This window comes from Juglans microcarpa x Juglans regia, chromosome 8D, assembly GCF_004785595.1.
Source record: "Juglans microcarpa x Juglans regia isolate MS1-56 chromosome 8D, Jm3101_v1.0, whole genome shotgun sequence".
NCBI lineage: Eukaryota > Viridiplantae > Streptophyta > Magnoliopsida > Fagales > Juglandaceae > Juglans > Juglans microcarpa x Juglans regia.
In genome coordinates, this window is record NC_054608.1 from 35812294 (window position 1) to 35829143 (window position 16850).

The 16850-nt window shown below is 36.4% G+C and overlaps 1 protein-coding gene across 3 annotated transcripts; it reads left to right on the top strand.

Annotated features, from left to right (window-relative positions):
• Positions 1 to 10727: 10727 nt before the first annotated feature.
• On the top strand, positions 10728 to 16552 carry LOC121243221 (protein DYAD). 3 transcript variants are annotated; one of them, XM_041141309.1, is made up of 9 exons: positions 10737 to 10900; positions 11447 to 11453; positions 14045 to 14410; positions 14506 to 14880; positions 14974 to 15022; positions 15096 to 15179; positions 15331 to 15707; positions 15799 to 15916; positions 16008 to 16552. In XM_041141309.1, exons 3-9 carry the CDS (start codon positions 14109 to 14111, stop codon positions 16131 to 16133), a joined length of 1431 nt encoding a protein of 476 aa, XP_040997243.1. In that variant the 5' UTR covers positions 10737 to 10900; positions 11447 to 11453; positions 14045 to 14108; the 3' UTR covers positions 16134 to 16552. The 3 variants fall into 3 exon arrangements, with proteins under 3 accessions (XP_040997242.1, XP_040997244.1, XP_040997243.1); XM_041141308.1 differs by lacking the exon at positions 11447 to 11453 and having other exon boundaries at positions 10728 to 10900; XM_041141310.1 differs by lacking the exon at positions 11447 to 11453 and having other exon boundaries at positions 10728 to 10900; positions 15096 to 15167.
• Positions 16553 to 16850: the final 298 nt, after the last annotated feature.

Consider the following 16850-nt stretch of genomic DNA (forward strand, 5'->3'; position numbering starts at 1 on the left):
TAACGTTGTAATAGATGGCTTAATGCCATATGTTACATACCGTTGCAGATTGCAACGTCTGCAAAAGTAATTGCAGTGTAATGGCTGCCAGCCGTGTATAGGAGGATTATATATAGTTCTCCTCAATTGATTTTTGGAGCCATCTGAAATATACAAAAGCTCTCTTTCTTTTTTGTTCTCTCTTGATAAGATATTTAGGCTGTAGATTTGTTAAGTATTACTCTAGTTTTATACTACGTAGTACACTTCACCACTAAAAAGAAACATTGGAGATTTGTCAATCTGGAGAAACTTGTAGAGCAATTTTATAAGCTGAGCTTGAGATATTTTTCTACTGTACTTTCTAACATTGGTATTAGAGCTTTTATAGTTGCTTCTAGTTTATATTTTTTGATTTTCTCGCATATGCTTAAGATTTGTCTGGGTGTCATTTTTATCCTATTTTTTTTATCTGGATTTAAAAAAAAAAAAAAAACCTCCATTGGAGGTGCTACGCGCACGCAGCGGTGCTATGTGCACCTGGGGGCTGCTGCGCGCACCACAGGGGTCCCACGAGCACCCAGTGGTGCCGCGCGCACCGCACCATCTGATTTTTCCACTGGGTCTAGGCCTTACGGCCCATTAGTTTTTTTTTTTAAATCAAGAAATCTGGGCTGGGCCATTCGGCCCTTCTGTGTTTATTTTTAAAAAAAAAAATTGGAAGCCCAACATTGTATAAACCCATTTTTTTTAAACACAAAATAAAAAGAAAGAGATGAAAATGGCACCCCTGAGACTCAAACCCAGGACCACCAGTCAAAGGCAGCTTGCACCACTGGGTTGCGACTTACCTATGGTTTAGGTGGGGGGTTCTTAAATGTATTTGTTATACATTTATTTCATTTATATTAAAAAAAAAGTTGTTTGCATGATTTAATATATGCTTAGATATATTGTTATATGACATGTGATCTTTTATTTAATGTTTTAGATTAAATGTGATTACATGTGAATATATGGTTATATTCATGCTATTTTTTTTATTCCATTATGTTATATTATATGTGATCTTTTATTTAATTTTTTAGATTAAATGTGATTACATGTATATGTGAATTGAACATGTGGATATGTGATTATTTTATCATCTATCAATGTTAGGCTTGAATGTTTATACATTAGTCTTTAATGATAAAATAGAAAAATTTCCGCTAAATAGTCTTAGTTAGAATTGTCAGTATAAATGATAGGATGAAAGAATTGTAGTGACCCCAGAAAGAACTGTAAATGCACTGTATAACCAAAAGACCATGGTGGCCCCAGTAAGAACTATAAATGCACTGATGGAACAAGAAAAATAGACTGTAATGGTCTTATATGAACCATCTTTGTAGACTGGCCCAATAGGTTGATGTGGTTGGAGTAGATGTCTTTGTAGACTGGCCCAAAAGGTTATTGCGATTTTAGTAGGTTATGTCTTTACATGTGACTAGGGCTAGATGACTACTTAAGATAGTGGGAGTATGGTTGAGATTTATAATGATTAATTCTTCCATATTTTTTTTTAAATTTGCGCGGGAATTAGGTTAGAAATTTAATAATTGAATATAGTGGCACAAGAGATGATTCTGAAGCGTAGGGATTTTTCGATCTTGCAACATGTCTAAATTTTTTTTTTTTTAGTTTGGATGGACGCGGCAGATTTCTTAGGTGTGTGTGCAATATCCTTTCTTTGCGTATTGTAGTGAAATGACATCCAAGAGTATAATTACCGATTTAAACAAAAGGGAGAAATTTGATGGGGAGAACTACGACATTTGGCATCGCAAGATCTAATATGTCTTAGATGAGCAAGAGGTATTGGAGGCCTTATCTCACTCCCTTACTGCGCCTGGGGAAGGGACATCTGAACATCACCAAATAGATCAATTAGCCTATACTCAATGGGCTAAGAAAAGTTGGTGCGCACGCATAATAATGTTAAACAGCATGCACAATGATCTAATGTGTGAGTTCGAGATCTATGACACTACCCAAAGCATATGGGAGGCTTTGCAGTTGAAGTTTGGTGGAACTTCAGCCACTAGATTGCGTGGATTAACCATAAGGTTTGACTCCTATAAGATACGCTCAGACCACATGATGAAGCATCATCTTAGGGCTATGTTGACCATGATCCGCGAACTTAAGCCGGCAGGAAACAACCTGACTGATGAACAGCAAGTCCAAGTAGTGATAAGATCACTGCCGAATTTTTGGGAGAATATGAGCCAGAACCTGACGCATAACAAGAATATCAAAGACTTTGATGATGTTTTGCGTCACTTAGAATTGGAGGCTGAGCACCTAGATGCTGCTGAGCCCAATCATACGGCCTATGTGGCTGATTCTGGTTCGCGTAAGGCATCAAAGCCTAAGCGCAAGAAGTTCAAGAATGAGGTAGCTGCTAGACAAATTAAGAAGGTGTCAGGAACTTCTCAACGCAGCAAGAGGGGCAAGCGCAGGAAGAACAAGTTAAAATTACAGTGCTACAACTGTGGAAAGAATGGTCACTTCGCTCGTGGCTGCACTGAGCCGAAGAAGGTACACTCTGACTTTTTTCGCATTGTTTTTGTAACTAGCCATGTGATGGTTGCTCACTCCTATCCTGTGTAGACTGTTAATTCAAGAGCAACCGAACACATAACGCAAGATAGAGTCGGATTTGTGGAGTATCACCGGATTCCAGCTGGGAGCTGTGATATCAAGGTGGGGAATGGAGCTAGCGTGGAGGTACAGGGACTTGGTACCTACAAGCTAGACTTGAGGGGTGACCGCACTCTTTTCCTCCATAATGTGCTATACGCTCCCGAGATACAACGAAACTTACTTTCTGTAATCACTCTATTAAGACTTGGTTTTCGAATTGTATTTGAAAACAATTATGTTTCCTTTTATTTGGGTCATGTGTTTTATGACAATGCTTTTCTTCAAGATGGTTTTATGATATTGAATTTGGATTATTCAAATATAAATGAGTCTATTGCTTTTCTTTCTACATCTAATAATTTGAATTCAAATAAATGGCATGCTAGGCTTGGCCATATAGGGCAAGATAGAATGGCTTGAAAAGACCTTATAGGCAATCTCGCTAAGGTCATTTTGCCCACACGTGAATATTGTCTAATGGGAAAAGTTAAGAAAAAACCGTTTGGAAAAGCCACTAGGGTATCTTTTCCACTGCAATTAGTCCACTCAGACATCTGTGGTCCAATGAGTGTGAGGACAAGACACGGAGGTGTCTACTCCATCACATTTATAGATATTTTTCACGTTATGGTCATATCTACTTAATCTCCCATAAGTCTAAAGCATTGGAATGCTTTAGGCGATATTTAAGAATGGTTGAGAATCAGTTAGACAAGAGTTTAAAAACTCTAAGAATTGACCGAGTACAAGAATATCTCTCTAAGCAATTTAAAAGGCTCTGTGATGAAAAAGGAATCAAAAGACAGTTGACGATGTCGAGTACGCCGCAGCAAAATGGCATGGCGAAAAGGAGAAATCGAACACTGTTTGAAATGGTTAGGTCGATGATGGCGCAAGCAAACCTACCAATTTCTTTTTGGGGGGATAGACTTTTGACTACTACCTACATTCTTAATCGAGTGCCCTTCAAATCAATAACTTTCACCCCATATGAACTATGGACCGGCAAGAAATCCAAGTTGAGTAACTTGCGGCCATGGGGTTCAACGGGTTTTGTTCACGATCTTTCTTATAAGAATGAGAAGTTAGGCCCTAGAGGGAAGAAGTGTATCTTTATAAGGTACTCAGAACACTGTAAATAGTATGTGTTAATAGGTGAACAATCTGATGAAAGTGTGACTGAGATTGAGTCACGAGATGTGGATTTCATTGAAGATGAGTTTCCAAGTAGATGTGAGGTTGATAGGAGTTTATAACTTCATGAGATTTTGGAACAAGAGGAAAGTGCTCCAAGGAATTTAGTTGAGAATGAGGAAAAAATTCTTCAAACTTTTACAAATTATAAAAAGGATTTGAATCCGAGTGAGAGCACACCACTTATCAATCAATCACAACAACCTTACCCACGTAGAAGCACACGTGAAAGTATTCCCCATCGTCGTTTTGAGATTGAAGGGGAATCTTTTATGATAGCTCCGCATGATGATGACGAGTCTAGGACAATTCATGAAGCTCTCTCATCTTCTACTAAAGATGAGTGGATGAAAACTCTTAATGATGATATTGAGTCTATGAAGACTAACCAGGTTTGGGATCTAGTTGATCTACCGATAGAGCGTAAGACTATTGGGAGCAAATGGATTCTTAAGGTCAAACGCAAGTAAGATGAATCAATAGATAAGTACAAAGCTCGCTTAGTGGCGAAAGGGGATATACTCAACAGGAGGGTATAGACTATGAAGAAATATTTTCACCAGTGGTGAGGTTTGCCTCAATTTGCCTGATTCTAGCTATAGTAGTAAACATGGATTTGGAACTCTACCAGATGGACGTTAAGACAACATTTCTCAATGGAGAACTAGATGAGGAGATCTATATGGATCAACCAATAGGTTTTGTGGTCAAAGGTCAAGAGCGCAAAGTGTGCAAGCTCAAACGATCTATATATGGCCTAAAGCAATCATCTAGCCAATGGTACCTTAGATTCCATTGAGCCATTCTCTCGAATGAGTTTATGATGATCACAGAGGATCATTGTGTCTATGTCAAAAGGTCTAAGAAGAGTTTCATTATGTTGTCATTGTATGTTGACGACATATTACTAGCTGGAAATGATAAAGGGTTGATAGTCGCCACAAAAGAGTGGTTATCCTTCAATTTTGAGATGAAGGATATGGGTGAGGCAGAATACATTCTGGGAGTTAAAATCTATAGAAATCACTCAAAAAGACTTTTGTGTTTGTCCCAACAGACTTACATAAAGAAAGTCCTCGAACGCATTCTAATGAATGGATGTAAATCCATTGACATCCCTGTTGTAAGAAGCAAGAACTTGTCTAAAGAGTTATGTCCTAAGACTCAAAGAGGAAAGGAAAAGATGGCTCGTGTCCCTTATGCTATTGCTGTGGGTAGTCTGATGTATGCAATGATGTGTACTCGGCTTGACATATGCTATGCAGTTGGCTGAGTGAGTAGATTCCAATCTAACCCCGGACTGGCTCACTGGAAAGCAGTCAAAAGGATTATGCGATATCTCAAGGGAACTGCGGACTATATGCTGTGCTATCAGGGTTCAGATTTGCAGCTAAGAGGTTATAGTGATGCCGATTGGGGCAGCGGCCTAGATGAGGGCAAATCAACCAATGAGTATGTATTTATGCTCAACAAAGGCGTCATTACATGGAGCAACAAGAAACAACCCTGTATAGCTTTATCCACCATAGATGCATAATACATAGCTTGTTTTGCAGCAATTCAAGAAGCTGTTTGGTTATGGAGGTTCCTCAAACATTTAGACATTGGCACGGATACTTCAGATCCGGTGATGATATTCTGCGCTAGCATGGTAGCTCTCGCATATGCTAAGGACTCAAAGTATTATAGAAGAACCAAATACATAGATATCAGATATCACTACATCAAAGACAAGGTAGCGCAAAAGGAAGTGGTTCTGAAACACCTTTCTACGAGTCGCATGGTTGTTGATCCCTTAACGAAGCCTGTAGCAAGAGATGTCTTTAAGGCTCATGTTAGGAATCTAGGACTGCGTAGACTGTAAATGTAATTTGTATTTCAAATGACATTGAGATGTAACATTTCCTTTGGGATATTAATACAATATGATTCAATTCTTGTCTTTATCGTATTTTTTTTTCTAATACACATGCAAGATATGTCAACAGGCTTAGATCGGCTCACTCACACGAGCGATCGCCTCTAGCGCTTGAGTAGTGAGTAGAGATGAGACATTGTGTCCCTAGGTACTTGTCCAAAGTGATAAGTTGGTTGACACAAAGTTAAGTCGCCTTAGTGAGAGCTAAGATGAAGTCTATTGATAGGACTATGCATGGGTTACCCCACCATCCATGTAGCCTGTAATTAGCCAGATGCGAGTTCCTCTTTGACGCCTTGGAGGCGTGCAAATAGAGGAATTCGGGTTAGACGCTTAAGGAGCGGCTAAACTAAGATCTGTACGGTGTTGATATAGACATATACTCTTTGAGAAAGAGAAATCCACCGTAGCATGTGTTTCATACTACATATGCTTATACGACCATATGAGTAAGTGAGTAAAATGTTCCCATCTTTCTCACTGTGTGAGTCTCATTTTTTTTTAAATGCCTTTTACTTTTGACTATGTCACAAGATGGAGGTTGTGATGTCTACTACTTTGGCATGCTGTCTATGGCCATGATTGATACAGTCTAAAGAGGCATTGCTGGGAAAGCGGTTCAATCAAAATTGAGTGATATGAGTGCAAAGGGAAGACTCTTTAATATCGTATCTTTGATAGTGTTTGCTGACGTCAAACTATGACGTTACATCTTGGTAGCGGCTAAAGGTTGTGAACACATTGAAATGATTTGGAGTTAATCAAGCATTGTCCTGAGTTTTTTTAACTCAAGAGGGTTCGAAAATGCTTGATCTTGATACCATCAGATGAGTTTAGGACATGACTAGACACTTTAGGGATGTTACTATGCTGGTCTTCTCTGTGAGAGATTTGGTATATGTACTCCCACCTTTCTACAGATGTGCTTGGTGGTCGCACGACCTATTTACTTGTCTAAATAAGATTGAGAATATTTGAGAGATACAGACCTGGGGTCATGCCCACTGTGTATGAGTGGGAGATGTTAATAGGAGGGCAGGAGGGGCCCCCACATGGGCTGACCCCAACCCCTCCCTTCAGCTTGTAATAACGTATGACATTAATCCATACGTTACTTGACTTGTAACGGATGGCTTAATGCCATACGTTACATACCGTTGCAGCTTGCAACATCTGCAAAAATAATTGCAGTGTAATGGCTGGCCTTCAAGGCCAACCGTACTATTTATAGTCCTTCTCAATTGGTTTTTGGAGCCATCTGAAATACACAAAAGCTCTCTCTCTTTTTTGTTCTCTCTTGATAAGATATTTAGGCTGTGGATTTGTTAAGTATTACTCTAGTTTTATATTACATAGTACACTTCACCACTAAGAGGAAACATTGGAGATTTGTCAATCTGAAAAAACTTGTAGAGCAATTTTATAAGTTGAGCTTGAGGTATTTTTCCGCTGTACTTTCTAACATTTTATATATACGTGTGTTTGTTGAGAATGTTCTAAGGTTTGGAAGAAAAAACATAAAAACTGAAAAATAAATACAGAGGTGGTATGGACATGGGGAAGAGAAGAGAGAGGATCAAAGGGAGGGGAGCCGAATCTCTTCACTCCCTTTGTTCAATGATTGTTGGCAGTGTAGGATTTGGGAGAGTTTCTGGAATAGGGCTATAATTGAGCTGAGTTGGTCTTTGGTTTGCCGAGCTTGGCTCGACTCAAAATACCCAAGTTCTAGCTCAGGGTTGAGCTTGAGATTTTTATTTATTCTTTGTTCAAACTCGACTCGGTAAGCTAAATTTTCAATTTGAGCTCGAGTTCGAGCTCGGCTCGAATTGTTTATTTATTTTTTTTATTTTTTGAATAAGATTTAATAATTAATAAATTAGATAAATAAAGAAATAAAAAATATAATATTGAATTTGTACAACTAACAAGTAGAACCTTTATTAAATTATAAGATTTTAAAAAATTTATAAATAATAACTAGTTAATATTTTTCCTTAATAACAATATATTATATGCCTACAAAAATTATTAATACATACACATAATATGATAGCATATATTAATTTCATATATGGTTCCAACATACTAGTATATGAAATTATTAAATCTTATCGACTAATTATTGTACAAATTATAAAATATAGCTATGAAGTATATTCAATATATAGACATAAGTAATTAGATTACATATTATATATTTAATTATAAAAATGTTATGCTTATATTATTAGCTAATACATATATATGTATATATAAATAGGTATATGTATATATTTGTCAATATATGAATGAACTTTAATCGAGTCAAACTAACGAGTCGATGCAGGTATAAACGAGTGGGCTTTAACTAGTCTTAGCCGAGTCAAGTTGAGTTTTGTCAGATATGTGTCATTTACTAATCGAGCGGATATCAGTTTTCACAAGTGATCTTTTTTTCATGAGTTGAGTTCAATTTGAATTTAACCGGACAAGTACCGAGCAGGCTATCGAACAGACTGATTCATTTATAACCTTAGTTTGGAAGCATTTTAGTGTGTGAGTGCTTTTGACAGCATAAACCTTTATTTTATATTTCTAATGAAAAACTTTATTTCAATTTTGTTTGCTAATATATCAAACATATTACTAATATGGAAATCAACTAACATAAAAAATATAGCATAATCTTTTAATGATTTCTTTGGTCGTATAGATAGTGACGTGTTGATACATTAGCTTGTGTGTGTGTGTGTATATATATATATATATACATATATTCGAATTTTTAAAATGTTATTTATTGTTCTTTTACCATCTTGTAATGTGATATCAAATTTCAATTATTTAAAATAGATAATTTTAGTAATTTAATATTATATTATGAGATGACTAGAAATTAAATAAAAGAATCATTCTACTCATCATCTTTACATCATACTACATATGATTTTATATTTTTATTTATTTTTTGTTTTACTCTTGTTAAACTAAAATAATTCTTCTACTCATCACCCATATGCTACACATTTGGTAAATAAAAAAAATCATGTGTGACTTGTAGCATAAGAATAATTAGTAGGATTTTTATAAATAAAAAGATGGTGAGAATTTTAAGGAATGCATAGTATATATATCATATATTCTTATATTATATTATTTAGAATTTCAAGAGTTTAGATGGAGGGGCATCTAAACCCTCCATCTTTATTATTATAATAAAGACATATATCATAATATATATCATATATTATTATTTTTTCAGACACAATCCAATTTTTGTGTGGAGGGGCATTTGTGGAGTAAAAGACAAGTTGATGCAGGGATATAAATGGAGGGTTGGCAATGGTTGAAGGGTTAGAATTTGGAAGGACAATTGGATCCTTGATATAAAAGATCTCAAACAGATAGTTGTTAGGCAGAATATTGATTATAATACTAGAGTAGAGTCCCTCATTGATACGAATAGTGGTTGGTAGGATATATTTAAAGTAAGATGTTTACTTCCACCTACAACAACAAATGAGGTTTTGAAGATAGTAAGAAATTCTAATAACCACGATGACAAGCTGATTTGGGCACTGGAAAGAAGTTGATGTTTTTGTGTCAAGAGTATATGCAGATTTCTAAGGGAAAAGGACAATAGCATATCAGAAGGGGAGAGCTCTTCAGCAAATAGACAGAAACAAGTTCTTAAAACAATCTGGAAGCTACAGATACCCCACAAGGTTAAGCTTTTTGCATGGAGAGCAGTGTTAGATGGCCTACCAACCAAAGAGAATTTGCATAAAAGAAGAGTAGTAGAGGATAATTTGTGCCAACTTTGTTCATCTGGGGTAGAGAACTCCTTACATGCTCACTATTCTTATTCTTTATTGAGGCACATATGACAGAAACATATTCCTGATTTTACAATAGAAGAAACAACATTGTTATTCCTTGAAGTGGTGATCAAAGTGCAGGAGTGTAGCATCAAAGAACACTTCGAGACCTTTATTATGATAGCATGGGCTTGTTGGAGAAGAAGAAACTTATGGATATTTAAGAGAGAACAAAGGGATATTGAAGATGGAATAACTCTACCATTTCTCTGTATCATTCATTCAAGAAAATTAAGAGCCTTAACCCAGATCCAATGCAGAGACAACTTTACTGGCAGGCACCTTCTAAGGGGACTTTTAAGCTCAATGTGGATGGGGCCATTTTTCATGAAGGAAATAATGCAAGTGTAGGCATCATTGCAAGAGATCATGAGGGAAAGGTCTTACAGTCAGTAAGCATGGAAGAACAAGCAGTTATGGATCCTATGGACATAAAGCTTTTGGCAATTCTAAAGGGACTGCAATTTTGTATTCCCTTAAGACTACAAGTACTGAATTTTGAAAGTGATTCCCTTCTCTCAGTGAAAGCAATAACAACTGCTAAAGTTTCAAGTATGCTTGGTAATATAATCTCAGATATCAAGCAACTCATGAGCTTTCATAAATAAAAAACTCATGAACCAAATTCCTACTCGCTAGAAATGTAGAACATACAAATGTATGGTACGATTCTAGTCCAAATTGCATTCTTTAAGGCTTCATTTGCTTTCAGAAAACATCTCATCTTATCTTATCTCATTTAATCATTATAATTTTTCCAACTTCTAATACAAAATAAAATAAACAATTCAACTTTTTTAAATCCCAAAATAAAAATAATATTAAAAAATATATTCTAACAATATTTTATTTAACTTTTTAATTTTAATCTCATCTCATCTTATCTCTAAAAACAAACGAGCCCTAAGTCATTTGGACTGATTTACATTTGTAATACCTTTTACCATTGAGTTTAGATTAATGTAAGTATTCCCTTCCGATAAATAAAAATAAAAATAAAAAAATAAAAAATAAAACAAATTCAAGGGTTTACGAGAATTTGGCGGTCAGGGTTTAGGTACTTAAATTTTATACTATTTTATTCGGTTGGGTTTTAAAGGCATAAATTATAAAGAAATTCACTATTTTCTCCGGGATACTAGCCTACTGTGTCGGGCCGTCGGGCTCTCCTAAAACCCTTTCCTTCCTACTCTTCTTCTTCTTCTTCCTCTTCCCCACAGTCCAAAACCCATTGCCGTTTTTCCCTGCCCAGATCATCGCTAAGGTAATCTGTCTCCCTTGTGGGTTTGTTTGTGGGTTTTTATGCGAATGTCAAGATTGTTTTTCTGCATGTGATTTTATTGCCTTACGGTTTCTTTTAGATATTTTAGTACATGAAGGTTCCGAACCTGTTGAGTTTTGGGCATTCTCTAAAACCCAATGTCGTTTTTTTGGTACCAGTTTAGGGTTTTATGCTGTTCTCGTGCTCTGTTCTAGACGGTCGCGTTTGGTTTTAAACGTTCAATACAGAAGTTGCCGGTTTTTGCAGTTTCGAGGGTTTTGGATTTTGTGGGGTTTTCTTTCTCAGTGTTATTACTTAGATTGTTCCTATGGTTCTGTATTCTTGCTGAGAAAACGCAAGAATATAAAGAAAAATAAAAGTCACGTGATTTATGTTGTTTGTTTTGTTCTTTTACTATTGATGTAAGCAGTTTGTTTAATGCAATACGGTAATTACTCTATATAGCTTTCTGTCTAGGCTGATTTTGTTAGAGCTGAATGTAGACCATATACATGGTGTTGATGTCCTTGTTAATCTTGGTCGGTGCAGATTAAAGGTCGGTTCCTATCTTCTATATTTTTAATCTGAACCCACCTTATTTATCAACCTCCTCAAGGCTCTGGCTTTAGTGGTTTCATCTGAAATTATAAGTGGCCGCTACTGACTTTTCAAGAAGTACTCTTGCTTCAGCAATGAGATGTTTGATGAAATTTGCATTATGTGGTGGATTACTCTGAGACTTTGCATTTGATCATACTTAACCGTAACAATAAGATAAGATCCACTAAAAAACATACGTCATCATGAATGGGGACAGATTATGATTTTTAATATACCATAACTTTTTTCTACATGTTTGGGACCTGTTTGGTATCATTAACTGTTGTCCTGAAGTTAATGGTTCCTGTTGTTTCGGTCTTTTGGAAAAGCATTTGGAGGGGTTGGGGGGAGTTTTCCCACTTTACTAGATTTGAGGTGGGAAACATTCTATGATAAGGTTCTAGCCTGATGTGGGGTGTGGTGATAACGCTCTTAAGATAGTTTATCCAGCACTTCTTCATATTTCTAGTTGTAAGGACACTTGAGTGGCAGACTATTTATATTTGTTTGATGGTACTCAGTAGTGGGATGTTGATTTTATTTGAGTGGCTCATGATTTGGAGATGGCGATTTTAATTTTGTTCTTTGCATTGAGAAGTGGCAATGAGAGCACGTCATTGGATTCCATCCAAGCAAGGTTAGTATCAAGTCAGATTGTTCCATCAAGTGTTATTACCTCAGAGCAATATCCTCTTCCCTTGGAAACAAATCTGGAGGAAAGGCTCTGTTGAGTGTCTTTGTTTGTTTGGAAAACAGCTCATGAAAAGATCCTTACTTATGATTGATTGCCTCTTGCTTCACCATGAGGCAGTTAATGCTCTTTGGAACATTATTTTTCCGTTGTTTGGTTTTGGTTGGGTTATTTCATATGGAGTGGTGGATCTCTTGGCATGTTGGAAATGAAAGTGTGCTAGGTCTAAGAGGGTTACTTTATGTAAGTTGGTACCGTTGTCCTTAATGCGGTGCTTATGGGGAGAAAGGAACAATACAAAATTCGAGAATTATGAGAAGATGATGCTAGAAGCCGAGGATCTCTTCTTTAGAATCTTTTACCAATGGTTGGGTTCTCGCTCTTGTTTTTTCTAGTTTCTAGTTTTCAAGATTTTATATTATTAACCACTAGAGGTTGTCTCAAGTAGTAAGAGCCTTGGTCTTGGTGGTTTGCTCCCTCCAAGTCTAAGGTTCTAACCCTTGGGTGCAAACAATTTCTAATGGCCATCGGATTGGGGGATTTCCCCAATTATCTAAAGTGCACTTGTAGGAAACTCCTTGCAAGAGGCCTGTGCACCCACGGGTTTAGTTTGGACTTTGTTTTGGACACCCGGTGCCAATTAAAAAAAATGATTTTCTATTATTATTCTCATTTTCTAATTAGATGTTTATCTTATATACTCCTTGTGTATACTGATAACTCTCTTATGATTATCAATAAATTATTTACGTACTTATCAAAAGAAATATTTTGCAATGATACCTGTTCTTATCAAAAGAAAACCTTTTTTGTCTTTTCTTTTGTGTGTGTGTGTGAGAGAGAGAGAGAGAGAGATCATCAGAAGAAACTTATTGGTATGGATTTATATTGGTAGGGTTATAAAACAAATGATAACTTTTAGGATAGGAGTACTGGTTGTCAGGCTGAGGAATTATGTAATAGGTGTCCAGTTCATATACAATAAAAATAATTTCAGACAAAATAGGCTTATGTAATAATGACCGCGACCAATGTTGGTAAAAGTGAGCTTAAGAAAGGCAGAAGCACTTCGCTTATCAAAAAGTTTCTAGTGAACTTAAAGTGCAAGGTGTCCTATACTTTTTTGAAAAACAAATATAAAATATTTGTCTCAATCATTAATTAAGGTGACTACTGGAGATATATGATGATCGTTACAAATCTTTTTATTAAGATGATGGTCCTATGCTCAATGATGAGGATAACTATATACTTTAGGATTGCATTGTATTTCTTATGCTTGTAGAGAAGTCACTACCTACAATTCTTATGGTTTTTTAGTCATTGTTGTTTGGGTATATTTAGATTCAATCATGTACACTTTTGTAATTTTGGCAATCAAATATCACTATCATCTATATTTTGCAAAGTATGAGAATTAACTTCAATTCAATTAGTTTATCATTTGATTGCCTTGTTGCATAATACTAACAAATTGAGTTAATATAGTCTAAATACGTTATAATATTTTTTTTTTTTTAAAGATTTTTGTATTTCATTTTATGAGTATTTCGTTTCTATAAATTATTTATTGAAAGTGTATGCTTAACTTCAATCAGGTGCACACTTGCACCTAGGCATTGGGTGGTGTTTGTGCTTAAGTGCAACTGGCGCTTTCACCATCTCTGCCACTGAACTCTCCCTTATTATGCCATATTCCTCAGGTGTTTACTTGTGACGATTAGCAAGGAAGTCATTTTTCAAGTGTTAAACATGTGCTAATATTGCCCTTTGATGCTAATAAGTATATAACATAGAGCTTTTTTCTGAAGTCAGTAAATGTATAACTGAAGTATTTGAGCACTCTCATGTTGCAGTTTCTTTGTGGCACACAAAAGTTCTGGGGATTTGACAGGAACTCATTAGAAGTAAGAGACTGGGATGGCACAGTGGTCTGGTCACAAGCAAGTTGGGTGCATGAGTGAGAAGGAAGAAATCAAACCTCAACTTTTATCAAGCATAGCTGAGGAAGTAGAGTCAAAGTATGAAATTAAAGAAGCCATTAAAGATGAATCTTTGGCAATATCAGAAATTAGGAAGAGAAAACGACTGGGCCGTAGTCAACTTAGAGAGATGAAAGCAGCAGAACGTGTAAAGGAAAGGCAAAGCATTAGCTACGGTAGTAGGCAAAGTAAGCGAGATTCAAAGAAGCTCAAGGGTGTAGAAAGATGGTCTGCTGAGAGGTCAAGCCAATTTCTGATTTTTTTTTTTCTTTCTAAAATTGCTGTTTATGTTCATCTTCTATGTGGTTTTTGAATCCTGTATATATATCATGCAGGTATAATTTGGCTGAGCAGAGTATGTTTGAAGTCTTGAAGGCTGAAGGAGCAACTTTTGGGAACCCAATTTCTCGTCCTGCACTGAGAACTGCTGCTCGTAAACGCATTGGTGACACTGGACTGCTAGACCACTTACTGAAGCATATTGATGGTAAAGTGGTAGGGACTGAGCGGTTCCGCCGTTGCTTCAGCCCAAATGGAGTGATGGAGTATTGGCTAGAGAGTGCTGAACTGGTTAAAATTCGGCAGGAAGCTGGCTGGCAGGATCCTTTCTGGGTTCCACCAAATAGGTGGCCAACTTGTGGTCCTTCCCAGGATTCTGTTTCTGCTGGAGAACTGATGCTGCTTAAAACAGAAATGGTCAACCTGAAAAGGTAGCAAACTGGAATTATTAAATTTTAATCATAAAAAGGTCATGATCATTGTCATTCGGTGCGCCCCTTATATTGGTTCATTTTCATAAACAGAGATATGCAGGAGCTCGTATCCAAGAATCAAGAACAAGATCAAGCTGAGGTTAATTTTGAACATCTCATGTATATTGTTAATAGTGCCGTTTGTAACCCCATTTTTAATGTTTTATTGACAGGTGATACATAAGGATTTGGTGAAATATAAAGCTACAGTCGATGAACACCTGAAGGAGATTAAAAATTCTTTGGTGGGTATGAAGGTACTTAAAAATACACAAGTCTTTCACTCAGCTTCTGAGCATGTGATAGATAAAAAAGATAAGAAGGATCCTAGTGATTTATTTTTTCACTCTTAGATCGGTATCTAAATTCAGCTCGATAAAGCTCCCTATGATTTTTATTTGTTGACAGGGGATGCATGAGGAATTGATAGTATGGAAAGCTCAAGTTGAGCGACAGCTGGTTGAAATTAAAAACTCCTTGAGCGGTATGGAGCAATTAAAGCAGGACACTGATTTTAGTCCTCCGGCTTCTGAAAGATGGGAAGATTGGCTTGAGAGTAGTAATCTGAATAATATCCAGGGGTATGAACTCATACCCTTTTATAAGAGCTCAGATCCAGTTAATGTCAAGCACACAGATCCAGTTAATGTCAAGCAAGCGGTTGCAGTGCAAAATCCATTCTCAGCCCTACCACCTCAGATGGTGCCTGGTGATAGCTCCTCTGAGGACCCTGTTTGTGCAAGAGATCTAGAGCTATTTAATGATGAAATGGCCAAAACAAAGAGGTAAGAAAATGGTACTAGGCAACTTAATTTTTTATAGTGCTTTAATTATGGTTGATCTTACTTGTGCCCTCCTTTTCTTGCATAAATATAGAGACGTGCGAGAGATGGTGCCCAAGAATCAAGAGGAAGATCATGCCAATGTGACCCCAGATTCTTCTGCTACTGCCAATTCAAAGTCAGAGCTTGATAACTCATTAATTCCATTTCAGGTGACTTTGAAAAGCAGATTAATATTGAATAGTTTGATACATAAATTCATGTCAACTCAATGAAGCTATGTGGAATTATCTTCTTGGACAGGAAATGATTATGGAGCTGTTTAAGTGGAAGGATAAGATGGAGCAGCGCCTGGAGCAGATATCAAATTCTGTGAGCTATATGCAGGCATCAAACCAAATAGATTTTCTTATGCCCTTCAGCTGTTAGAAGACGGAAAAAAAATAGGATAGGATGTCAGTCGTTAGTTCCATATTCTGGAAAGCCATAGATAGCTTTTAGACTAGTAGGATGTAGACGTTGTATAGCATTTACAAGTCGAATGCATGACTCCCTAGTTCAAACTTTTAGCTGGTAGGATCCTTGTCTAACCTACATGATGAGTCAACCTGCTAATTTAATGAGTAAATTTCTCAAAAACCTTGACTTAATTAGGCGGTGTAAATTGTGGATATTCCGCCTTTTAACTGGGATGGGGCATAAGAAGTTGGTTCCATTTATGGATGGTGTAGTTTCTCTTTGAATGGGCTTTTTTTGTTTTTTTTGTACTGGAATCAATGACCTGTCGACCTAGCTTATTTATTTTCTTCATTTTGGATGATGTGATATACAATTATGTTTTATTTGCAGTGCTATACTACATATTGGTGAAATCAGCTTGGAATTTTTTATGACTTGTGGTAGATTGGTGATAGATGATACTACTAATATGGCAGGGAATGGGTGATAGTTACACATTGGAAGCATGGGGTAAGCCATGGCTTCAATGGTTTGTGCACGCAAACTACACACGAAAACCAGAGTTATACTTACATGATTGATGATGAAAATCATGCTCATTGGCGATATATGTATCCAGGATCATAAATAAAATCATATTCGTAGTGTTAGTAAAGTAAAAATAAGATAAAAAGACATAAAGCTGTA